At 33.6% G+C, this 26,366-nt stretch overlaps 1 protein-coding gene across 1 annotated transcript; it reads right to left on the bottom strand.

The window, feature by feature from the left end:
- LOC132732939 (uncharacterized) lies at positions 1 to 24,903 on the bottom strand. Its single transcript, XM_060719465.1, has 13 exons — positions 24,840 to 24,903; positions 14,000 to 14,075; positions 13,352 to 13,437; positions 12,608 to 12,731; positions 10,334 to 10,400; positions 8,334 to 8,534; positions 7,176 to 7,314; positions 6,629 to 6,739; positions 5,945 to 6,154; positions 5,070 to 5,199; positions 1,823 to 2,040; positions 495 to 691; positions 1 to 140 (listed from the first exon to the last, which is right to left on the bottom strand). Exons 2-12 carry the CDS (start codon positions 14,044 to 14,046, stop codon positions 528 to 530), a joined length of 1,497 nt encoding a protein of 498 aa, XP_060575448.1. The 5' UTR covers positions 14,047 to 14,075; positions 24,840 to 24,903; the 3' UTR covers positions 1 to 140; positions 495 to 527.
- Positions 24,904 to 26,366: the final 1,463 nt, after the last annotated feature.

The raw sequence follows: 26,366 nt of genomic DNA, 5'->3' as shown, positions 1-26,366 counted from the left end.
TCCAGTGTTTCACAATATATTCAACTTCGAACATTTTTTCATATTCATCATGTTTCGTTAGATCATGGTCTCCAACAATAACCCGTATGTCCTTAATATTTAATTTAGCATTCAAACCATCGTATGTTCGTACAAAATCACTAAAATCAAAATATCAAACATTACTCATTTACTTAAAGCGTATACTGATCTTTCTTTTGATATCTAAAGTGCAACTTTAATCAATATTTGTTCTTAATATGTTTATGTAATAATATGATTATGTTAGCATTTGTCTAGATAATCCTTACGTATATGTCTGTCAAAAGTATGCAGTCAAATGGTTTATGAAAATAAAGCAAAACTACAAAACTTTTATTTAAAGTGAATGAATTAAGATAACTAATATTGAGTATCATCTGATAGTATTATTCAGGCGAAGATGATAAAGTTCACCAAGATAAAATATCAAATGGAATGAATAATCATTATAAATGTTTGCATAAAATAAATACTCAAAACAGTGTGCAGCACTCAATATCCACTCTTTATTGATAATTGTACCACCACACCAATTTCGCATCCGTCCACGTTTCTTTCGTTGAATATTCACTTGCCATGGATGCATACCCTTTTCTGCCTCCAAGCCACCAATTACCCTTACTTGTCGTTTTTTTTCTCTTGGAATTATGATTATGCATTTTTATTGTACCTAAAGTTTACAAGCACGAAAAAAATAAAATATTTCTCTAACCAGGAAGCTAAATTCATTATACGAAGTACGCATAGCAGTTAATCCGACAAAGACCCTTTGTATCAATTGCGACTAATAACGGATAAATTACTCGGCTGTTAGTCATTGAAATAACAAAATAACGATATTAAAAGAACATTACTATTTGTGTAATAATGTATTCAGATTTTTAAATTTCATGAAACTTTCAGAAACGATACGGAATAACTTACTTCCAGACCTACATCATATCATACGTTATAACAAGAAACGTGTTAACAGATCAAAAAACCCATTAAAGTTGTAGTCACAGTAATATAATTATCTACAAACCTTTGCCTTTTAAAAATCAACAAATATTAAAACAATCATAATTATTATAATAAAAGTTAGAAAATTAGTTTCACAAGTTTTAACGTTTTTTTGTTTATTGTGACATTACGTAAATAACCTTAATCCAAATGAAACCCGAATTCAACAATTGTAATCTTCTAGTGATAATAATCTGCGCCCAAAGGACAGGTGTTTCGACTACTTGCAGAGGACGGGAATCGAGCATTTTACTGCCTAGTTCGACCACTGGACCCAAATTCCAAGTATGCACATGTGGAATAAGCCACAGGTTCGGATATTTGCACACCAGGTACAACCTATTAGCATCCAGGAGCTGTATACCATGTCGATTCATGAGTGGACCGTGGTCCAGAAACCTTATAAGGTTGATACGAAATCACTGCCAAGCACACGCTAAAGTTGTAAACATGCATGCGGTTGTGGCATTTTGGGAACCAAATTTCCGTGCAAGTATTCTAAATATCACAAAAATGTTCAGCTGACTTACATAAAACTAATGCATAATGTGTAAAAATGTTAAATTTTTTTTTTTGTTTTTATGAAATTTATTAAACAATATGTTTACATTTTAAATGAACCCGACAGTAGTGTAATAATTGTCGAAAACATTCCCGCTAAAACATTTTGTGTCCTTAGCAAAATTTAGTCTATATCTTTTCCTTCAATGACAAGCTTAATGTTACACATGTAAGTTAAAACATTCGCACAATGGATAATTACTTATAGATACTTTTTTCTATTATTGAGTTTTCTTACCGCAAGTTATGTTCGTCGTTAAATTTATATGGTTGGTAAATGAATCGTCGAAACATTTCACTGATACCACTTCTGAATAATCACAGTTATGATTACCCCAACCATTGTGTTTGCAATCAGAAAGAGAAAGTTCTTTGCCACTACATTGCACGTTGTCAAGAAGAATAGGTAAAGATTCGTTAACTTCTTTAGCTTTTGGAAAGAAAGCCAAACCTTTCCTGGTAAAAATATAATAAACGGATTTATGTTTTGTTTCAACACTGGTAATTCACACACAAAAAATTGTCTGAAAACATGTCTGAAAAATTGTTTTCTGACAGCAGAAACATCTCTCGATGTTGCTCCATTCAGTGTTATACTTTTGTTACTCACTCGTTTCATATACTTTAACTGCTATAACTATTGCTCATTTTTATATGGTTAAAACAACAGTTCAACAAGAAACGTGAATGATAAGCTTATCGTCTAAAACCTATAGATGGTGTAAACTTAAAATATTGTCCTTGGAAATATGATTTAAAATGTGTCGTTGTGTATTGGGAACAGCATGTCATACAAAAATCGTATTAATGAAGAAAGTAAGAACTCAGAATATTGAAATAACTTTTCGGTAGTCACGCATAACTTATTCTAAAGTAACAGTTATCAATAAGTTAATACTGACAGGCAAATACTGATGGTAAAATTATATTCTCTGGTATGAATTTGTAAACTTTCAAAGAACGTGTAAACATAAGTATGCACTTGCTGTAAGCAACTAATTAAATCAAAATATAATTAGAATAGCTTAACCAAGAGCACGGATTATTAAATCATGTCACTTAACTTAAAGTGACACTATATGCCCTTTCTACAAAAACTGTGATTAAGTCTCCTGATAATTTTAAATGATCTGCATCATAAAAGGAAGAATCAGGTTTTTTTGTCTCCAATGCGCTATTATCTTGCCATATGTATTACCCAACGAATGTGCCGTCATGTTTTAAACCTTTGACTGTAGGAAATTGTACAAATGTTTATATTTCGGATTAAAAGGGATGTTTTTAAAATTACTCCTGGGAATCCTGAAATTTTCTGCGGGATTATTTTTTATCCAGAATATGTCCAAACCCTAGCGGGGACGAAGACATACACGGGGATATAGACATTGAAATTTTAAATAAAATCAATATGGTCTATATGCCCTTTCTACAAAAACTGTGATTAAGTCTCCTGATAATTTTAAATGATCTGCATCATAAAAGGAAGAATCAGGTTTTTTTGTCTCCAATGCGCTATTATCTTGCCATATGTATTACCCAACGAATGTGCCGTCATGTTTTAAACCTTTGACTGTAGGAAATTGTACAAATGTTTATATTTCGGATTAAAAGGGATGTTTTTAAAATTACTCCTGGGAATCCTGAAATTTTCTGCGGGATTATTTTTTATCCAGAATATGTCCAAACCCTAGCGGGGACGAAGACATACACGGGGATATAGACATTGAAATTTTAAATAAAATCAATATGGTCTTTAAACTTTTATCCTCAACATTTTGATAGGGTCTAGTTGATATGGAGATCTTAAGCATGTTTTCATTGGATTCTCATTGTGGGTGCCACAATCTTTTCCGGTTTTCAGTAAATCATGATGTCATATGCAGTCAGAGCCCAATGTTGTATTTTTAATGATCTCTTTTGAATAGACTCAATAAAACATATTCTACAGTTTTCATATTATGTTGTTCCATTTTTTCGAAGGGGTCACCAGTTTTCAAGATTTTTATACATTGAATTCAATGTTTCTGATTTCCAAAACGTAAGACTTTTTCATAAAATGTGCCCCTCAGTTATCGATAGTTTTGTCAGAGGCCCTAAAAAAGTATTATATCCACAATGAAGCGCCGGAGCAGCAACTTATGGTTTTTCGAGCATCAAAAAATAAGTGATCTTGAGAAACATTTACAAAACACACATTTAATTAGAATAATTTTTCATTTTTATCTATCTTTTATTCATTTGTTAAAAAGTTTTTGTTTCCAGAATTTTGTACTTCACAACAGCAGGTGTCAAGTGCCGTGTGGCAGCCGTAAAAAGTTGCCCCGAAATACACATCAGTGTTGTTATATTTTCTGGTCCTTCGGGATCATTGATGCCAACACTTTTAAGTGTTGAGAATTGAGTACTGCTCAAGCCGGTGCTAGGGGGCGTGAGGGATGTTGCACTTATACATTATCCCTCATGTACAGACTCAATCAAACCGAGTCTGCAATTCTTATGTTATTTAGTTGTAATTAATGCTTCCGAGGGATCACTTTGTTTCCAGAATTTTGTACTTCACAACAGCAGGTGTCAAGTGCCGTGTGGCAGCCGTAAAAAGTTGCCCCGTACTTCACTTCAGTGTTGTTATATTTTCTGGTCCTTCGGGATCATTGATGCCAACACTATTAAGTGTTGAGAATTATTGAGTACCGCTCAAGCCGGTGTTAGGGGCGTGAGGGATGTTGCACTTATACATTATCCCTCATGTACGGACTCAATCGAACTGAGTCTGCAATTCTTATGTTATTTTGTTGTGATTAATGCTTCCGGGGGATCACTTTGTTTCCAGAATTTTCTACTTCACAACAGCAGGTGTTCAGTGCCGTGTGGCAGCCGTAAAAAGTTGCCCCGTACTTCACTTCAGTGTTGTTATATTTTCTGGTCCTTCGGGATCATTGATGCCAACACTATTAAGTGTTGAGAATTGAGTACCGTTCAAGCCGGTGCTAGGGGGGCGTGAGGGATGTTGCACTTATACATAATCCCTCATGTACTGACACAATCAAACCGAGTCTGCAATTCTTATGTTATTTTGTTGTGATTAATGCTTCCGAGGGATCACTTTGTTTCCAGAACTTCGGTTACAACTATGCTATGAGACCCTTACATAGTAACGTATCAAAGTATCATGTGTTTAAAAATAACAAAAATGGTCAAAAGTAATTCTTTGACATAAGATATAAATTCCTACAGTTTTTTAACCAACCCATTCTGGTGCTACAATTAAGTTTATTGTTTCTTTGTCATTTTTTATCAAAACTCAACTTTTAAACTTGTGACCAAAGCATTTGTTATCTAAAATGACAAAAAATGATTTTCTAAGAAATGTCAGTAACAAGACTTTTTGCTTCAAGGTGACGATATATATCGCAAGTATAAAATAATTTATTTTTCTCGTGGATTGTTTGTGTGCTTACTTAGAACATGTATATAGGTTAACTTACGTATATCCGAGCATTTTACAAGCAACAGTTGCATCATTATCATCCCAGTCGTCATCACAGATATAACCACGATGTTCGTCATTTAAGATAACTTCAACAACACTTTCAATTCCATCAGTCATCTCGATGTCTAAAAATGTAACACAGTTTATTAAGATTTTGAAAATTCAATGTTATGTAAATTTATATGCAAATATTTGATTATTTGCAATTGGAAATATATATTGTACTATTCATACATTATAACAGCATGCTTCGAGCGCTGTGCGGCAAGTGTTAAAAGATAACCGTCTTCACTCAAGTGCTGTCTTATTCTCTTGTCCTTCGGAAAAATTGATTCCATCACTTTGAATACACTCAAGCAGTGCTAGAGGGCAGGAGGGATGTTGTAGAGTTTCGTTACCCTTCATATACATACTCCAAAATCAAACCAAATCTGCATTTTTAATGTAATTTTGTTGTGATTAATGCTTCCGAGGGATCGCCATTGCAGAAATCTACAAGTTATGGAATTGTTTTTTTGTTTTTTGTTGTTTTTTTTTAAATGTAAGAACAGTCTTTAAACTATATAACTGATTTTATTCGATAAAACAAAAGCTTTTTTGGAAAAAACTTTCGAAGTGGTAACATTTGTCTATTTATATTGCATTACTTGATTATTATTGCAAATGGGTTACATTTTAATAGTCGCATTAAACATTAAACGTACATTTCTGATCAGTTAACAGTAAATAGCCTCATTGGAAATCAGTATTATTTTCAGCAAAGAGCAACGATTTGAGAAGGACCAGGAATATGTACAAATATTATAGAAAGATTATTTTAATGTGTGACATTAAGAAGGAAATGATATACACACGTAAAACTTATCTTACCAAGTGCAATTGGACATTCTGACATTGTTTCTTTCCATTTATCACCATCACATCTGAACTGAGAATCAACCGAGCAATTCCAGTTGGTTGAAACAAGTTTTAAAACTGTCTTGTCAGGAAACGATGTACGGGTCATATTAATTAATCTTGTTTTTTCTTTGTTCCACACATCAAATAAATATTTATTGATTAATGGTTTTGGGCACTCTTCTGAAATACAAGTACATTGTATTTTGAATGTTTCGATTATTGTTTGGCATACAGGGTAACAAACCAGCAAAACCAAGATAGAAATTTGCGTACATAACAGTTAAAGTTCAATCTTTATTTGTTAAGAATTGTTCAGGTCCTATCATTATTTATGCATTCGGAACTGTATAATGATACTGCTATTTGTTGTAACTGTTTAAAAATGAATATTAAAAAACCCACATAAGATCAATTCACGTATCAAACAGTTTAGGGCAGGTTTGCTTTTGATTAAGAATTGTTAGAACAAATATAGATCCAATTGGAATCATTTTGTCCATGAGCTTATTCCTCCTTAACTATTTGATAACGAATATTTTGAAAACATGTTAAGTTTGTACCTACCAATAAATAAAAAAATATATCATACCAGAGCAAGCAAAAATTCTTAAGCATTAATATAATTTCTTTGTCGAATACATAATGATATAATACGTGTTTCATAACACAGTTTAACTCGTGTGCCATCGGCATTTCCTTTGCAATAACATTGGCATTGCTTTCCTTTAAACCCATCTTTAGGACATTCATCATTGTCACAATTATCTACAAATAAAATGAAGTTAATTATCGTATACAACATTATTGGTTTATCAATTTTATTTCGATATTACTTACTTGGAGCGGTCTACTTTTGGAAAGAAATCAATTTGATATGCTCTAAGGACGAATTAAAGTCTAAACAAGTAAACAACAGAAGTAATATGTGTCAGTAGTCAAGTAAAGTCAGTCGAATCAGAAACATAACACGGTGTAGTCAAGACTGCAGTTTAAATTATTGTGCCTTGCCTGATGCTAACAAGATATGGTGTATTGTGTCGACATCAAAATTAAGACGAAAACATAAGACTATGCGTTTAATACGTATACCATATATAATCTGTGGACGTTTTCTTCTCCTCTGTAGAAGGCTTAGGTACATGAATATAAGTATTCCACGTTGATAATATAATTTTATAAAGCAGAAACCAGACATACTAACCAGCACACTTATACATAGCATTCACAGTTTTATAATCTTGAAAACTCGGACGCTTGACCTTCCCAATTCTAGATTGAAATTTAGGATCTGTTGTTTCTATTGTAATTGTAAGTTTTCCTGAATCATTCTTTGAGAAAAACTGGAACAAAAGCGTAGGATGATTAATTAAAATTCATCGATAATTGAATGTTTATTGTAGTATAGATAGTGATACTTAAACACAATAGATTTAAGATGTTCTTTTATGATCATGTTTATTGTGTCATTGTGTAATAATGAATGATTTATCGGCACTTTAGTGCAGTAACGGGTTAACTCCTATTAAATTTTACAAGCATTCAACCCGTTACTGGACTAAGATGATATTATTATTATTATTATTATTATGATATTTCAAAATAAACATGTATGTACTGGTACATTTAAATAAATAAATAAATAAATACAAACTTAATAAAAACATACTTCAGAGAGAAAGATACACATTTTGGTTTAAGTTTAAATACCATATTTTGCATTCGTCTTTTATGCAACAAAAGTTCATGAAATAAGGGACATAATTATATTCGTCATTGAGTCACAATAATTTACCTAAGTGCAGAAACAAAGCAACAACAACAACAATTAAACCTTCGAAAATGTGTCAAACGGTAATTGAAAGAATAGAAAGAAACAACATTAAATAAACATAACCCAATATTTATAAGAAGCGTTTGAAATATCGGTATTGTCTCTATGGCATGTTAGTTTGCAATGTAACGACAATCTTGTAGTAAAATAGTATTATCGTTCACAAAATAAAATATAAGACAGGGTGTCGGGATAAAAGTATATCTCAACTGGCATGTTTCCCCTCGGTTGTTTCTTGGGGGTGTTTAACTACTTTTCGGGTTGACCGTAAGAATTTTACCCCGACTGCCTGAACATACCAGCGTAAATGTAATTATATATATTATATTATATTATATTATTTTCTTTCCGTAGTGTATATAAATCACATTTCATTAGGATAATTGAAACAATGACGATCATTTTGCATTTCTTCAAGTTAAAACTTCATTCATAACGGCAAAATGACGTCATCCTAAATACACAAACAACACATGAACATATGATTCAATCATAAAAAATGAAGTAAAATGAAACGATAACTCTTACATTCTGTCCGTAGTGCATAATACTCAAATAATCATAATCATGGTCGTAATCTGCATTTTCTTCTTTCTCTTTAACAAAAGATCGATTATATCCGGGTTCAATATTTTCATAGTTAATTTTAATGTAATTGTCCCTATCCCAACGGTTATGCTCATGGTAGAATCCCAAAGCGTGTCCAATCTCATGAATAACAATTTCTTGCTGAAAATAAAAGTCATTAAAATGCATATTATAAGCAAATGTAGTATATTTCAGCGTTGAAAATTTATCACTATAGCAATTCACTTACAAAATAGAAGGTCGTAACGAAATATCCAATTGACTTGAATTTTGAGTCACCCATAGTAACACTTAGCAGAATTTCTAGCAAAATATTTCATTTGCATTTTATCTCAGGCATTAACAATTCAGTCATTTTCGTGATAATGTTTAATAATAGCCTCAGCAATAAATGTATTTTTGACAATCTTTACTAGACACACCTATACATACGTTGCATTTATAGCAATGGTTATAATAAAAAGTTCGTACAATATCCAGCATTGACAAGATATATTTGCATGCTAAGATATATGATTTGTTTTTTAATACATTTTGTGTATATCAAACCCATAGATTCTCTCAAAATCAAAGTTGAAATGTCTTTTCATTACTGTATTAAACGTCAAATGTGTATGGATCAATAATGTGTTGTCTTACAAATGTAAGCATGTTATTTGAGTTTCCTTTAGCCACTAGTTGTCTAAGTCCATGATCAGTTTTGCAGATCTAATAAAATTAGCTGTAACCAAAAGTATGCTTAAAAGTTTATTGGTAATACTGCATTGCACCAAGATAAAGGACAAAAAATAATAATAAAGAATTTATAAATGTTTCCTCATATAATTTGATTTTCTTACATGCTACGCTACGCTTCATCAAAAACTATCACTATCATAAACCTTTCAAATAATGTACTATTACCACAATATGTTTGAGAGGCTGTCAATATTATTACAAAATATATCTGCACATCAATTTTAAGCAGAAATCATGTTCTTGGATCTAGGAGACACTGACTCGGGCCAAGTTTTACTAGAAATTAATTCAGCACTTACTGTGCAGTTTGCGAAATAAAATGCGGCACACACTGTGCGACTTTTTCTGTAAGTTCTAGAGAAAAAAATGCGTTGCTATTTTTCTATCGCATTGTTAATATTGTGTTAACGGATACGTGACTGATTCAGATTTCATGAGCTATTTCGTTGAGATAACGAAGTATTTTAATTGTGTAAGAAATACTAACTTATACTCAGTTGTAATATATTTTGTCCATTGTTATTGAGACGAATGGTTTACATGAAGTCTGATGAATATTATTGCGAAGGAAAGAGAGATGTTACCAGCTATTAAATGACCCGCACACTGATTGTCACGTAAGCAAGTATATTAAAGTTTAGAGTTGCTTTACCAAGTGGATGTGTAGGGACTGAAGTCCAAACATCAGTTTATATTTGAAGTTGTTAGTAGGCTTTTATTTCAAGATGAATGGCGTTACATTGACGGTTATCATTATGTATTGGTCACATTATTTACAAGTCGATAAGTATTTCAAATAACCTTAAATTGTTCAATAAATAGCATAATCTTTTTAAGCCGCTTTAATGATCTGTAATTTATATCCGTACAATGGTTGAGTGCTGCGATTGACACTTCATTATGTTGCTTATCTTATGTTATAGCTGATCTGGTAACTGCTCTTACCTTGCAGAAACAGTTTATGGTAAATAAGATGTGTTCGATATTTAAAACTACCAGGCAAGTAAAATCATTTTAGATGATAAGATATTACAAGCATAAACATGTATGAGATAATAGAATCTTGTATAAGAATACGTTAACATAAACACACATTTTTGCTTAATTTTATGATCATTATTTTTAAGTATTTAACGTTCGTTTAAAGCAAAGGTTTTGTACTATTACATAACTATATCATTATAAAATAAGTAACAAAATACCTTAAAGCAACTGTTCCCAAGATTAATTATCTGAGGTCCTTGTTGCATCCCAACTTCTGATGCACACCTATTTTATATAAATAAAAGTATACACATTTTATTCAGAGGTAATGAAATGAATTCTAAAAAAGTCATTTTATTACTGTAATATATTTATCAATCGGCATCAGTAATTGACATGTATATGTTAAACAATAGGGCAATGGTGGCCATTAATTGGCCCAACTATGTAGTTGATTCAAACAAACAAGAAAACATAATAAAAGCATTGGTAGTAACATCGATTTTACAAATTTTTGTGTGCAGAGGTTAGTGTACTAAAATATTTTTTTTCAATTGATGCATTCCAGATTATTTTTACGTAATGGTGACTAAAATAATTTGAGGAGTGATTTTTATTAAAACTATTTGCGAAAGAGGACAACACAGGGAATGTCTCCGACGGCCACCTTGTTAAGCACACAATAACCTATTTGTATATTGTGTTGTAGAAGGCCACCCAAGGATAAAAATATACCCAATAGTTATTAATAAGCAAATGATGTCACTCCTGTTAAACCACTGGATGGGATTTAATTCAGCAGACCAGAGCCATTAAAGCAACGTTTATAGAAGACCATTGCTGTATAGTTTCATCACAATCTACCAAAGAGTAAAGAGGGAGTTGTAGTTTAAAAGTTTGTATTTTTGCTCTTGAGAAATTTTTATCAGCAAACCTGAACCATTTCAACATTTAGATAATGACAATTTATGTATAGTTTCATCAAAATTGGCCCGAAAGTTTAGAAGAAGTTGTTATTTAAATAGGTTTTCTATTGCTAGATCCGGCAGCCATTTTGTTTAGCAGGCCGGAACACTTTGATCAATAGTATAGGAAATTATCTAAGGATCATTTCGGTATAGTTTAATCTTCTCGACAGTTAAAGAGGATATGTGGTTTCAAGGCTTCTGCTTTTTTTAGCTTTGACAGCGTGGTTACAAATGCATTTAGCAACTGTAGTAAAAAAACTGTCTAATGATCATTTACATAGCGTTTTGTCGGTTAAGGACAAAACGTCATTTAAAACGTTTGTCTATTTTTAGCTCTGGCGGCCATCGTGCTCATCAGACTGAAATCACTTGATTATCTTTATATAGGTCCATCTAAGGATCAGTCAGGTTAAGTGTCATCAAATTCGGATCTTTTCAAATAGTTCAGGCGTTAAAGATTTTACTATATTTAGCTCTGGTGGCCATCTTGTCTAGCAGACTAACCAAAATATTCCTGTTTTGTTCCATTAATCAATTTGGTTTGGAGGTTTAGAAGAGACCGTCTCCGTGGTCGAAGAGTTAGAGTCGATGACTTCTAATCCAGTTACCTCTCTGGTGTGGGTTCGATCCCCGGGAGATGCTTTGGTAGTTTAGCACGGAGGAAGGTAGTCTAGTATTGTGTTACTCCCAAGGAACGATGGTTAGGAAACTACCCGCATATATGACTGAAATACTGTTGCGTAAAATGAAACAAACAAACAAACAAATATTTAGGAGAAGACTTTGTTAAAGATAAACTGTAAACGACAGACAACATACGACGGACAAATGGGTATCACACTTGCTTACATTGAACTCTTTTTGCTCAAGTAAGTATTCGTTCAAAGTACCCCAACCTTATTTTTCAGCTATATGCTTAATTTTGCACTTATCTTAAAGCTTTAATCTTTAGCAATAATGGCCTTGTTTCATATAAGTACTTTGTGCTTTGTGGTAAACGTTGTACATTTACTCTACCAGGTATTAGTATCAGCAGGCATGTTGAAGATAAAACACTTGTATTTTACTTAAATCATCTTACATACTTGTGTTTGCACAATAATATAAAAAATTAAAAAAAATTGAAGGTGGTCTTTGAAGCCTCTTCTACTGATTTCTTTAGTGATGTTCAAACTTTGTGTAATTCTCAGAATATCAGGATGCATTATAGCCAAACAGAAAACAAGAGAGAGCATATGTATTTATAAAAATATATTATCATTAAGTCTTTGGATGAATGAATAATGAATAATAAAGAAGAACATGCATTTTCTAAATATATTATCAATTAATTCTAGAAAGTAGCAAAGGAAAATACTCTACATATGCACGCGAAAGAGCAAACATTTCATTTCAATGAACGTGTCGATGTTATTGTAAGCACCAGTTAAGAAAGAAAATAAACCTTTAGTACAAGAAGATATTGATAAATGACCCCGTAGACCAAGACCAAAAGTTATGAATGAATATTTATATTAAAATTACAAGTTATTGTATCCACGTTTGAACACTAATCTGTTGAATATCTGCTTGTCATTATAGAAACTAATGCATGAGTATTTTTCCCATTTACGAATCGCTCGTTGGATGGTAAGTTCCTGAAGGTCATCTGAAATGCAACAAAATTAATAAAACACAAGTTTTCATATTATGGAATAGCCAATGTTATGGCCATTTAAATTCTTAGAGATAATAAATATTGACCTTGTGTCAGATATTGGAACACGTTTATATCTATTTAAATCTACAATGGAAAACATACGCTAAGAACAATGATGTTTTCAACTAGAGCACTCAGGTAGACAACAGTGCATGGGTATATCTAGCACTCGTTTACCATTTGGATATGTATTAAGGGGTTTCTTTAAGCTTGAATACTTAGGTAATTATTCTTTGTTAATGACATGCAGGTGAGGCGAAGACAAACCTTACATTTATTCCAACAATTCCTGGAATCCCTCATAGTATTAAGTTTAAGCGAAGTTTTCTAAATATGATTTCTTACTAAAATTCATTTAAGTAATTGAACATAGTGACACTTTTATACTTGCTTTAATCTACGGTATTATAGTAACTGCTAATAAACGATAAAAGATGCAAAGCAAAAATCATAGTGCTTTTCTAGTAAACTTATTATGTTTATCCCTTTATTAAGAATGAAGAAAACGATTAGTCTAAAAGTACTATTTTACAGATTAAATAAAAGACCAATCTTCGTTGAGAACTTACCAATACCGTCGCCAATTTCAAATGGAATATTTTTATTCCAACGCTTTGTTTCGTCTTTGTCAATCAATGCACGATAAGTTTCCGGTCTAGGTGATGTAAAATGATATGAATAATAAGTTTAGTAAACATTTTTAAAAAATAAATATTGTGCTGCTCTATCAAAAACACATCTGTCTTACCTCAATCATATTTAACATTAAAATTTAATTTTTAATTTACATAAAATTAATATATTTAGGTAGCTATGCATAACGATCAGCATCACAAGGCATTGCAATATAATGTCGATGTTAATGTTATTATCATCTTTGTTTTGCTAAAGACACATATTTTACAATTCGAGAAAATACATATTTGTATACACATTTATATAAACATTAACCTATGCAACTATCCCTTCTACTTTTGGTCATACACTCTATTAGACCAGACTTCTTTGTACGCAATTTCCTATACCGTTGTTATTGATATTTAACGTTATTTTTTCTCAAAAAAGAAAGACAAAATTATTTAAAATACAGAATTACTTTAATTGAGTTTGTACATGAGAATCATGAAGAAATTCAACATCCCTTCGCCACAAGCTCCGGCTTTTTAACATAAATAATTGCATGGATAAACTGATAATAAACATTTTCTTAACCTAACCTTGAAGGCGTCTTGTGACTTTTATTTACGATAATATCAAGCTCCATCAAAGTAAATTCCCTGTCGTTAACATTGTCTAAAATGTATAAAAAAGCATTGTCAGTTAAACCACGATTGTGAATTATTCTTTAGTAGTTTACACTGTTGTTAAATGTTTGATTTTAACTTTAAGCGTATCATTGTTCTAAACAAGTAGTATATGGGACACTTTATCCGCAAGACTGCACACATGATGCAGCACGACTGCACACGTGCGGCACCAAGACTGCACACGTGTGGCAGCCATCTTGTTTCCATATATATAGTAATATATTTGCATATAAGCGATGTGAATATCGGCACATGTGCGGCGGTTATTTTATTGACTTATTTTTTAATCTCCCATCGAGGCACAGGTAAATTATTTATATGGTATATGTGACATATAATATACTTTCACCCGGTTTCACACAAATGACCGCCATTTACATATAACGGAATAAGCGCACAAACGCAACAGTCAATTTCAGGTTCTAGTTTTAATATACAAATTTAGTCTTTTAACATAGTCGGTATTTGGCCAATTGATATATATATTTTTTCAAAGTAATATTGATTTCAAAATTATGTATCGGAACAAATTCATAAACAACGCAGCTGAAATCAGCTTTAATTTTAAACATTAATAAATGACACATTTTATATACCCGCAGGCTGTACAACTACCGTAATATAGTAAACCTTATTCTGCATATTATTAATTATTATTCTGTATATTCTGCATTTAACAAAAGGACAATTTGGTATTGAAAATATTAAAGTATATGTAAAAATAACAGACTTTTCTGTGTAGCAAAAATATTTAAAAAATGCAATTAAAAATACCTTTAAAACGATACAAAATGAATTACGTATATGCTAATGAAACCGACTTTTTTTTGACAACAACAAGACATACATTTTTTGAACAAGAATTAAATTCTTTTAAATGACTTACGCTTTGTGATGATTTCGCAGCTGACATTTAATATCCATCAATAAATTTTAGCGCTGTAGAAAAATTTGCATCAGTTACATAAAAATGCATTAAAAATAATATACGAAGAAAGTTAATTTAAAAATCTTAACTGTGTAAGTCCAGACAGTATAATGTCGCTTGTCAAGTTTACACCAGGAAATAGATTTGAAAATTACGAAAACTTTTTATTATCCCTGGTATTAGGCCGTACCAATTTTTTTTGTGTGTGCGGTCCTATCAATTTTACATTCAAATTTTGTATGATAAACATGCTGCATAAAAACAATATTTATATGTTAAATAAAACAAAATGAAATGGCAGTGCTACTTGTTTTACAGAGAATTTATCTACAGTATTTAATTTTATAATAAAAGTAAATGTATGATAAATAAACATTGTATTAACGAACTGCTTGTTTGTAAAGAAAAAAATGTATATCTATCGATTTTTTTGTTTATAATAAAATTAAAAAATACTTTTTGCGTCTATTTTTCGAAACTCCACAAAGGGACACTGAACCTAGTACCGCTACTGTTATAAAAGTTCAATTCGCATATTTGCCATATGTAAACCTTCATTTTAATTCATATTAAACACGCCATTAAATGCCATCATAAATTATATTAAACTTGTCCCAATGTAGTGCGACCTATTTCTAAACGATACGATATGTCATTATACTAAGACAGCAATCGATACTAATCCCTCTTCCTAGTAAGCGCTATTTTCATCTGATATAAATGCCATTGTACATGATACTAAACTTGTCCCAATGTAGTGCGACCTATTTCTAAACGATACTTAATGTCATTATACAAAGACAGTAATCGATATTAAACCCCTCTTCCTAGTAAGCGCTATTTCTATCTTATATAAATGCCATCGTACATGATATCAAACTCGTCCCAATGTAGTGCAACCTATTTTAAACGATACTAAATGTCATTTTACACAGACAGTAATCGATATTAAAGCCCTCTTATTAGCCCTATTTATCAAGACCACGTAGCACAACTTACGGTGACAGTATCGTAACAAGAGACCACTAATTTATGAAAGAATAGTGTCGCATGAATAGAGTAACGGTAAGATTTCTTGCGCTACTATTTTATTTTTTATTCCTACTTGAAAGCAAATATTTCTTAGATATTTTAGTTCGTAAGATCTTTTGCGCTATTTTGTTATTATATTCTCGCAAGGTATCGAAGGCCATTAATGACATAGAAATAAAAATAAGAGCGAACGAGTCACTTAGCTCATTTTTAATCTAGAATTCTAACAAGAAACACGGGAAAACAGACTTTTGAATAACAGTATTTGCATGACTTTGAATAAATACTTTTACTGACGGAAAAGTCAGCTGATGAATTTTGCCGGCAACGTGAGGGATACAGCATTCCCCCGGGTTGCCATTTGTCGACTTTTTCAGTTAAGGAACCCTCAATATGGAAATAACTTTGTGAAAAAAGAACTGGAAAGTATACTTGAAAGATTAGACGGTACATTACAGAACCAAGAAGACACGGACAATTTAAATATGGAGCAGGAGAATGTAAGAGAGCAAATGGAGATCGAAGGTGCAGCGAAAGCATTATTATTTGACAAAAAAAATCGATAATATTGCAACTACTTGTGTGGAAGATAGAGAGTGGAGCCCCCAGTCCCCAATAGTACAAGAATGGGGATGATTCTCAACCGGGACCGTCTTATAGACCCGACAACCAGTGGGAGCTGAAGTATACGATAAGAAAAAAATCAGAATGGACATACGCAACAAAAGCAGCGGTGGATCGGAGTTATCGAGTGAAAGTGGATGAGCAGCATTATGGACTCCGGCTAGAGGATGTGAGGCAAGGTCTTCACCAAATGTTTAAAGACGTGTAAGAAGAACCCCGGGGCAATTTGGCGGGGAACGATCTGGGCCATGTTGTCATTCATCATCAACTTATTTATCGATGACAGTTTTTATATCTCTATTGGCACTGTCGAATTACCAAAACGAGGAGCAAGGCGAAGAATCACCAAATTAAAAGGAAAAAACAGTTCATTAAAATTAAAAACATCTATAGTGACCATTGAAAATAATGACCAACTGTGCATGGCTAGAGCAATCGGTGTAAGTTGGGCAAAATTAAATAGATGTTCGTTAGAAGAATGGAAAGAAATTGCTAAAGACCGTCAAAAGAAGTCTAATTTACAGCTTATACTAGAACATTAGCAAGTGCCAGGGAGTTATTATAAAAAAACTAAGGGAAAAGATAAGAAATGAAACAAAAGACAACTAGCGGTAGCCATCAGTCAACTAGCCGAAGTACCTTTTAGATCGTTCCGCCAGTTTAGATGACGTGGAGGCGTTTGAAAAAGTGTTGGGAGTGCGCGTGATGGTGGTCAGCGCCAGACTAGGTAACAAGTTTACTACCAGCCCTAGTAAGGACGAGCGTCCATGTATTTACCTGTACCTCGTGGACGACGACCACATTCACGCCATTACCAACATTACTGGCTTTTTTAGCGCAAGATATTTCTGCGACCAATGCCTCAAACACTACAACAACAGTGAAAATCATCAGTTTGAAACCTCCTGTATCGTGTGTAAAACGGACAACGGCCCGGAAACAGACAAAACAGTCAAGTGCACAGACTGTAACATGATCTTCAGATCAGACAAAGATTTGAAACAACATAAAACGGTACCAGTTCATAAAAAAGGAAAATGTAAAAGAAAACCCAGCGGTCTATCACAGTGTCAAAAATATTGGAGATGCTCTACCTGTTATAAAGTATTAAGAACCGATAAAAGGATGATTATTATCGATGATCTCATGCATGAAGTGATGAAAAACAAAGATATGGAACTACTTTTTACACAAGGCTGCCACCACAAGAGAGTGTTTGTCATACTTATCATGCAAAACTTGTATCCAGGAGGTAAACATGCCAGGACAATTGCCCTAAATACGTGATATATGGTACTGATGACAAATTTAAGAGATGTTTCTCAGGTGGAAATATTGGGACGTCAGCTCTACCCCGGTAAAACGAAAGGATTTGTAAAAGCCTATAAAGACGCCTTAAGTACAAAACACGGTTATTTTTTCGTAGACATGAGTCCACATGCTGAAGATAAATACCGTCTAAGAACGCATATTTTTCCCGACGAGGACCCCCTAGTTTATAAACTGACGTAAGAAGCAGTGTAAAACTTAAGAGTAACCATGGTCGAACTAATCCAACAACAACGTCATTTCTTACATCTCATTAAAAGTACTACAACCGCACAAAGAAAGGCATTGTTAAGTACAATTACTAAAAAGCAGTTGAAAGCTCTTTCTCAAATTGCCTATAATAGTCTGCGCTTTAAAATACGCCTTACAGCTTCGAAGAAAGCTCAACTTAAACGTCAGAGACGCATTATTCATCTACTTTGAAACAGATCAGTCGGTTTCAAACAAAAAAGGGAAGCCATTCAACATAAGCCTCGAGTGATCTACGCCCTGGTGAAAATTACTTTCGCGTATTTGGAACCGGTATTGGCATAATGGAAAAGTTTATTTTGGTACCTTACGAAAAATATCAACGCATGCTGCAACCGAAAACCAAAGGGTTTGGAGAAGTAACGAAAGATGGACCTACCAAAGTGTCATTACCACCTCCGGGAGAACGGAAGAAATCAACTAAAAAGGCGGGAAAATCTCAAAAAACTAAAATAGACTGGATATCATTTTAAAACAAAAACAATGTTCTTTTTCATATATTTTATTGCTATATACAAAATAAATGAATACAAAAAAAAATAGATTTCAGAGTTTGTGTTTATTTACAATATGTCTAACATATATATCATTCCATTATCTATTAAACACATTAAAAGGTTTGACAATGTCTTTTATAGTCCTTCCTGTACATCTAGTCATGATATAATATACACAATACAGTCCGCAGGTATCTGATTTAGTGTCATGAAAAGGACCACACATCATCCAAAACTTGTTCTTTAATACGGTTTCAAAACCCACTTTGTAGTCATTTGGTATTTTTCCGAGAGAATCAAAAAACTCGTACGGTCCTTGTATCGGAAAATAAAAGGTAACTATATGTTTCCCTGGTCCATTGTTCGTTTCTGTAATGGCAATTACGAATTTTCCTTTTTTTTTGTTTACGGACTTGATCAGCAGCGCACACCTGGACCGGGTATCCCTCGAGTAAACGTTTCAGTTCTAAATTATTCATTTCACGTAGACGGCACTTGCTTTGTCAATATTGAGTACTTCTGGGAAGGTGGCGTACATAATTAGTGTGACACTCTCAGGTAAAGCCTCTGTAAACTTGAGTTCTAGCCGACAATGACCCCTCCTTTTCGTGTTAAATGAAAAGTAGGTGTCAATATCTAGGGCATATAAGCAGTACCCTTTCTAATAATCTTATTTTGAAATGTTCAAATCGCTTCTGTAGAGAGCTAATGTTCTGTTACACTCAACATACCGACCAGCCGTATAATTAGGTTGCATCGGTTGGCTAGGTAAAGATTGCCCATCCACAAAGAGTCCTACGAAGCAACAGTTGTAGTGTTTAAAGTTGAATGGATTCTGCGTGTAATCGCCATTAAACGCGGCACTCGGGGCTAGACCTACAATTAGTTTACTGGGCACTAATCCTTGAAAGATATCGTCCGCGCTGTAACTAAATTGACCTGAAGCAATGGCTGTCGTTTTGATCTCTGTGCGTAAGTAACGGTATACGGCTGGTGTGTCTTAAATAAGTGTTTCTTGCGCTATAAGTACGCTACTAGCTAGCCGTTGAATACATAGTTTAAAATAAGCGTCCACTATTTTCACTCGATAATCGGGATTGACAGTTTCTGTAATTAGTGTAAATGGGTCCCGGGTAGGATGGAGTTTTATACCTATAGAGACTCCAATAATGAGTAGCTTCGACTGTTGAAACAAATCAATATGTAATGGTGCTTCCTTTTCTACAATTTTGCTACCTTTAGTCAGAGTGTATCTAAAAAAAATAGTCCACCATTACTACCCGTTTTAACATCAATGGTTCCATCGTCTCCCGTATCTTTATAGAAGAGTTGACTGGTAAGTTGTTTAATTTGAATATTTTCGTTGGACTGTAATATCGTGTCGATGTACGCTTTGTAGGGACAATTGATTCTTGTGTACGACAAAGGCGTTTGTTGGAGAGACACATCAACCTGACTAAAAACGGCGTGCAATGGTAAATTGATCGTACCAACTACTTCATCCGGGTCTACTGCACTTCCATCGCCTTTAACAATTTGCAGTTTTAGGTTGAGAACGCTTCTTTTTGGATCCAAGTACGCTAATGTATGACCCGGTATATTAAATTCGAGAGCGGATGCATTTGTTACTTGATTTACTGGACGGTATGTAATCCATTCTCTCGATTGTAATGACGTGTCTGCAGGGGGTGTAACGAACATAGACAGCTCTTATATGATGAAAATCTTTCATGTTTAGAATTGAAACTCTCGATTTGGTCTCTTTCGTTAAGATGGTTTATAGGCGGGTAACAATGCCTTCTTACGCTTTTGGGGCCCCTTCTTACGCTTTTTGCCCTCTTCAACCTTCTTACGATTGACCTCTGACTTAGCTATTTCTATCGCGTGTGCTACGGGGGAAACCAGTTTTACTGGAGGTGTTTCATTTCGGTCATTTTTCTGAGCTGATTTCCGCTACCTACGATGTAGCGGCCTTTATGATCGGCTTTAACGTACCCGTTCCTCAAGTCCTTGAAATGTTGATACCATTTTTCAGGGTTGGGTAAATAGGGTAACCATTTTTGTTGTTTGTGATCGTAGACTTCTATGGAGCCCATACTTTTTTGAAATGTAATACACAATGAAGATCGTTGGAATTGAACTCAACTCAGTTTAAATCTTTGTCTCTCAAATACAAATGTAAAAAGTTGAAATGATTCACAGTCACTGGTACGTATATTGGGCGGCTATATTCTACAAATTGAAGTTTCTTGTACTTCGAACCGACTTCAATATTTCTAAGTACGGGTACTTGCATGTTTCTTACGTAAGTCTGTTGTAACAGGTTGCAGCATAAATACAGTCTTTTACTTTTAGGCGTAAAGTCACAGGTAAAAGTAATTTCTGTCAAAGCGCAAATCCAATTTCCATCAAAGGTGTACGATTTGGGGAACTGAATACAAAAGTCTGCGGGGTTATTGTTCTTACGTATGTCCTGAGAATCTTTATTACTAAGATAAGGTAAAAATCTGACATGTTTCATTTTGTTTTCACAAATACATATAACCACTGTCTTCTTACGCTTCTTCAGTTGTTCGTATTTCGTCTATAATAGTGTCAAAGAGATACGACGGTCTTAACAATACGAATACGAACGAGTAATAACGTCTTAACAACGATTTCTTTCTAGTCAGTGACACATTTTAGAAGCTAGAAATCGTAGCAAATTTGTCTTCTTTCAAGTTATTGAACATCTCTCCTCGGGGGATCAATGGTTCCATTCACCAATCTTTTGGCCACTTGCGCTATAACCTTTATTTGACCCCCTGTCATATTAGTGATCATATTTTTTCTGGCAGCTACAGTGGCATCTTTTAACTGGAAAAGAAAGTTGAGTTTACGGTACACTTGAGACTGGTTCATGATTGATTTCTCTTAGCGCTCACTCTTTCTTACGTGTGTAAAGTTCCAGTTCAATTAGTACAGGGTAGACTACGTCATCTATTTGTGACAGGCTTTTGATACCATTTATAACCATTTTGCCGCTGTAAAAACAACAAAAATGGACTCTTTCTCTTTCAAAATTTAGCGAGGAAATTAGTTCGAGTCCATACAAAACCATTAATGATAATTTCTCAGGTGGATATATCTGTTTTATATACAAGAATGATCACGTAACTTAAGAGTATTGTGTCAGGTCCTTTTCTTGGATCCAGCTGTCAAACTTCTTAGGCCAATGCAACCAACGTACTAGTACTTCCTTTCGTTTGTTTGGCATCATTTTCTTTTGTATTTTTTCAACGTGGTATTCTGTATTTTCGTCCACACTAACTGCCTGCAATTCTTGTTCGTAAAACGTGCCATCATTTTTTTTCTTCATTGGCCCAGTCATTTAAGGTATATACGCATACATTGTCTCGTTTGAAACGGTATTTGATTTTGAAAATTTCGCCAGTCCACTTCTGAGAGTACTCTCTGTTAAACACGCTATTTGCGTGCGACACTCGTACTGTCTGACCTACTTTGAACCTGTAGTGTTTCATCTTGTGAGTGGTTGGTCTGCCTTTGGTCCTAAGTAAGTACTGCTGAAGTCTGCATTCTCCTTCTGACTCTTTAGTAATGTTTATCGGTTTATCACCGAGACTTCTATGTAAAGCTGAGTTATATGAAAGTACAATATTCCTGAGCACGTCAACGTAACGTTGGGTTCTGTTTTTTATCATATATCTAAACAGTTTATGCTTTAGCGTCTTAATACATATCTCCGCGAAATTCGCTTTTGTCTCTGTATTGAAAGCGTAGAAATGATGAATGTCCATGTGCTGAAGATATTTATTGACCTCTTTGCTTCTAAACTCCATGCCTCTGTCTGTTCTCACAGTATTTGGTTTTCTAAAACCGGATAAAATTCGCTCTAATGCATTAACAACATTGCCCCCTTTAATGTTTTTGATAGGCTCACAATAAGCAAAGCGAGAAAAAAAAAGCTATTGCCACTAACACGTATTTATAACCGTCATTATGTTTGGCCAAGTCAACCTTATCCATCAAGTCCATATCCCATTGACTGTCTATCCCTTCTACAAAAACGCGTGATCGAGGAACTTTCCTTCTGGCTCCTCTAGTCAGGGAATATGCCTGCTGACTTTGAAGCCATTTTCGGATTTTATGCCTCCCGATTTTAAATTTTCCCTCAGACTTGATATATTGGTACAATTTTTGTACATCTGAATAGCTTGCTGGGTTGGATGTGTCAAAATACAAAGAAGACAAATATTGTTTCCAGTTAGACATGTTTATTATCAACAAATACAAGAACACATTCTTACAAAATTATTACAAATTCATCCAAAACATATTACAAAGTCGAGTACAAAGTATGTGTTTTGGTTTCTCATATAAAACGTTCTAAAATGTCGAGTAATTGTTCTACGGCTTCGCGGTATTCTCGTCTAAATTGATAGTATCTCAGCCAAGTCCAATATATGTATACAAATGTTAACATATTCAATGCGTCTGAACAGTTGCTTTATTTCAAAAGTTTTTATTATTAACAAAGAAATTTGCTCCCTTTGCAGACGAACTCAATGTTCCAAAGCCGCAATGTGATGATTTAGTTGTTGATCAAAAATGAAACCCTGCTGGTGTTGTATTTTGTTTTTGGGCGCCAATATTCTTATATTTTCGCAGTTTGGAGACCACTTAGAATGCTCTCTCATTGAACACTCCGACCTTTCCCAAGCACTCAATTCCACGTGACATCTAAAACATTCACACACGTCCTATTTCCCACTGTTAAACAGCCCCGCACTTGCAAACTGGTATTTATCTGGTAACATTTGTTTCGGATAGGTTTCAAACGTCTTCAGTCTGTTATCATAATATTCCATATTTGTTTTGAGGGGTGTTTAATCAGTACCGTTCATCTTGTTTATGCCAAAGCTTTGTGGGTATTCATTGATATACACACGGTTTGATTTCTAATTGGATGTTATTTTTAAAATGAGGTTATCGGTCTATTTATAGACCTTTTGTCATTGCTATTTATAGTCACGCGATTTTATCACAATCATTGGGGTTGTACTCCGGGCATTGTAAAACTCAAATCTTGTTCATTTGATCACTTTGAAGGTAACAGGGCACCACTGCATCCAGTTCAGGTAACACTTTTCCTATCTGTGCAACCAGTTCCTTTAAACAGGAATACTCTTTAGGTCATAAACATATACCCTTTTTAGCTGGTACTAATTCCTGTTCTGGCTTCCAGTACTGTCTAATATCTAAACATACGCTGCTGCCGGTGATATTACAGAAAACATTTCCTCCAAACTGACTCCAGTAGCTTAACTTGTTTTGTAAAGCCTGGTCCGCATATTCTAACTGATCTACAAAGTTTTTCTATTGCATTAATGTTAAGCTAATGCCCTTTTTCGTTAGTTTGTTATCCTTATTCTCTTATATCGACTCTCAGCTCGCCTTTCCATTCATTGACGTGTACATATCTCTGATAACCGAAACTGAACTCTAGCTAGTCATGTTTGTTGGTCGAGTATCAAAACTTTAATTATCAGAGCTAGTGTCTCACTGTCTTATTTACAACAAGGTCTCTCCTAATTGGTCAATTTCTTTTAAAGTATGCGCTTTAATTGATTGTACATTTTGGAGTCATTGGTTTTCGGTTTGAGGAAGATTGGAAAATAAGTCAATAAAATAACCGCCGCATGTATACCGATATTCACATCGCTGATATGCAAATATATTACTATATATGTGTAAACAAGATGGCCGCCGCACGTGTGCAGTCTTGCTGCCGCACGTGTGCAGTCGTGCTACCGCACGTGTGCAGTCTTGGGGCAAAAGTGGCCCATATACTACTTAAACATGCTTGACTAATAGATGAATGAACTTTTAATTCTTAATCAAATAACTGATGAAACATCTCTATATTACTTCTAATACTAGCCTATTTTTAGTGCACGAAAGGCATCTTAATATTTATCGGAATTACAATACATGAACTTTATTATCAACCAAAAGTTACTTTTTATTACATATTTTGTATTCTTTTGCATCATTCATATACATTCAGGTGATATTGTAATAAGTAACATACCTTTATTATCATTGTTTTCGGCCAGTATTTGGTCAATTGAAATATCACCATTCACACTTTGGTTCCAAATCTTCAATAACAATATAAGACGAATTTAAGCATTCATTCTGTGGGTCAAATACTTAAGATTAGATTTTGATGTGTTTTCCATGTCTACTGAATGATTATCCTGCGATTGTTTTTAGGTTGTTATAAATGTTTTTCTTATAAATTATTTCTTAAATAACCGCCACGTTTACGCTGCATATGCTGCTGCAATAATGCGTTTAAGAGGGCAATGTGAGGCTAAATTACTTTTAAAAAAGGACAGCTTGTTTGTATTAACTCGTGAATCTTTAATATTGATTGATATTTTGCAGGATGTGTTGAAGAATTAATGCATTAAATGCCTATAATGACTTAGATATGTTTTCACTTTATTTCTAAAAAGTTTTTCTGATGTAATTTTATAGTATCCAAAAATACATTGAAAAATCATTGGCCAATTAACTGAACAAGATTTCATCAGTTGCTGTTTTGGCAATAAGTACAATTGTAGTAAACTTGTATTTAACTTGTAATAACGATAATAATACACTTTGGGTTTTCTTGGATAAATTTCGGTTATAAACTCTTGTTTATATTTCCACACATTTTAATATATACATGAGATAAAGCAGAATAAAACACACACTAATCTTTTGAGACAATAATCAAGACTGTTGTATAGAGTCAAATGCAAGAGTGCCATGTCAATATTGTTGGACAAAACGTCCTGCCTTTGATTTTATGAGGTAAAATAAAGGTAAGTAGCGATAGTATCAATAATTTTCGCTTTGGTCACTGGTACTGTACAGTTCTACAAGACAAAATGCGAATTTTTTTTTCATTCGAGAATGTTTCATGCGATAATGTAAAATCTCGCTTTTTGGTCTATCCAAATAATAATGAACCACAAAAAACAAAACAATTTTATTAAAAAAATCTTGTGCCAAAAGATGTCATTTAACAAGCAGGACACATTATACTTTAGTTGCACTTTATCAAGGTTGAAGGTAACAGCTGTTTTAAAGTGTCTTCTTACAATCGTAAGAAAGCTCTGTTGAGGGTATTGTCGTATTATTTTCAATTAATCGTGTAAACACCATTTAGATATTTAATAACTGTAAGATACTTTCAGAAGTTGGCTTATACTTTTCTTATTTACAGGATTTGCAACGATAAAACGAAATTGCAGTGCGTGTGACATATTAGATGAAATGGCATTAACGTGCTAATCTTCAGTTGCTTAATTTGTTTATATTATGACCCATTGTTTGCCCACAGTGCACTTGTCATGAACCCGTTCATAGTATTGCAATCACTTAAAAACTGAATAAAATGAGATACTACCCTTATGTTCGTTGTTGTATAGTAGTTCTGCTCACTATGTCAGGGTCTACAGTTACAGCGAAACGGTCTATTTAACACAGTGAAGAGAAAATAAAACGTATTTTGGATTTTTTATGACTCTATGAAACTATCTGGTTTAGGTCTTATGAACATATA

Source organism: Ruditapes philippinarum, unplaced genomic scaffold (genome assembly GCF_026571515.1).
Source record: "Ruditapes philippinarum isolate M1 unplaced genomic scaffold, ASM2657151v2 ctg7879_1_1_1_1, whole genome shotgun sequence".
NCBI lineage: Eukaryota > Metazoa > Mollusca > Bivalvia > Venerida > Veneridae > Ruditapes > Ruditapes philippinarum.
The sequence above is the reverse complement of the archived record's forward strand: the minus strand, read 5'-3'. Positions and strand labels throughout refer to the sequence as shown.

What these genes read in the sequence shown, in the direction of transcription:
- LOC132732939 (XM_060719465.1), bottom strand. Translation starts at nt 14,046, where the DNA reads ATGGAGCTTGATATTATCGTAAATAAAAGTCACAAGACGCCTTCAAG. An exon ending in AGTCACAAGACGCCTTCAAG is followed by an intron (nt 13,438 to 13,999) that starts GTTAGGTTAAGA and finishes TACATCACCTAG; the next exon opens with ACCGGAAACTTATCGTGCAT. An exon ending in TGTAAAATGCTCGGATATAC is followed by an intron (nt 2,041 to 5,069) that starts GTAAGTTAACCT and finishes TATTTTTACCAG; the next exon opens with GAAAGGTTTGGCTTTCTTTC.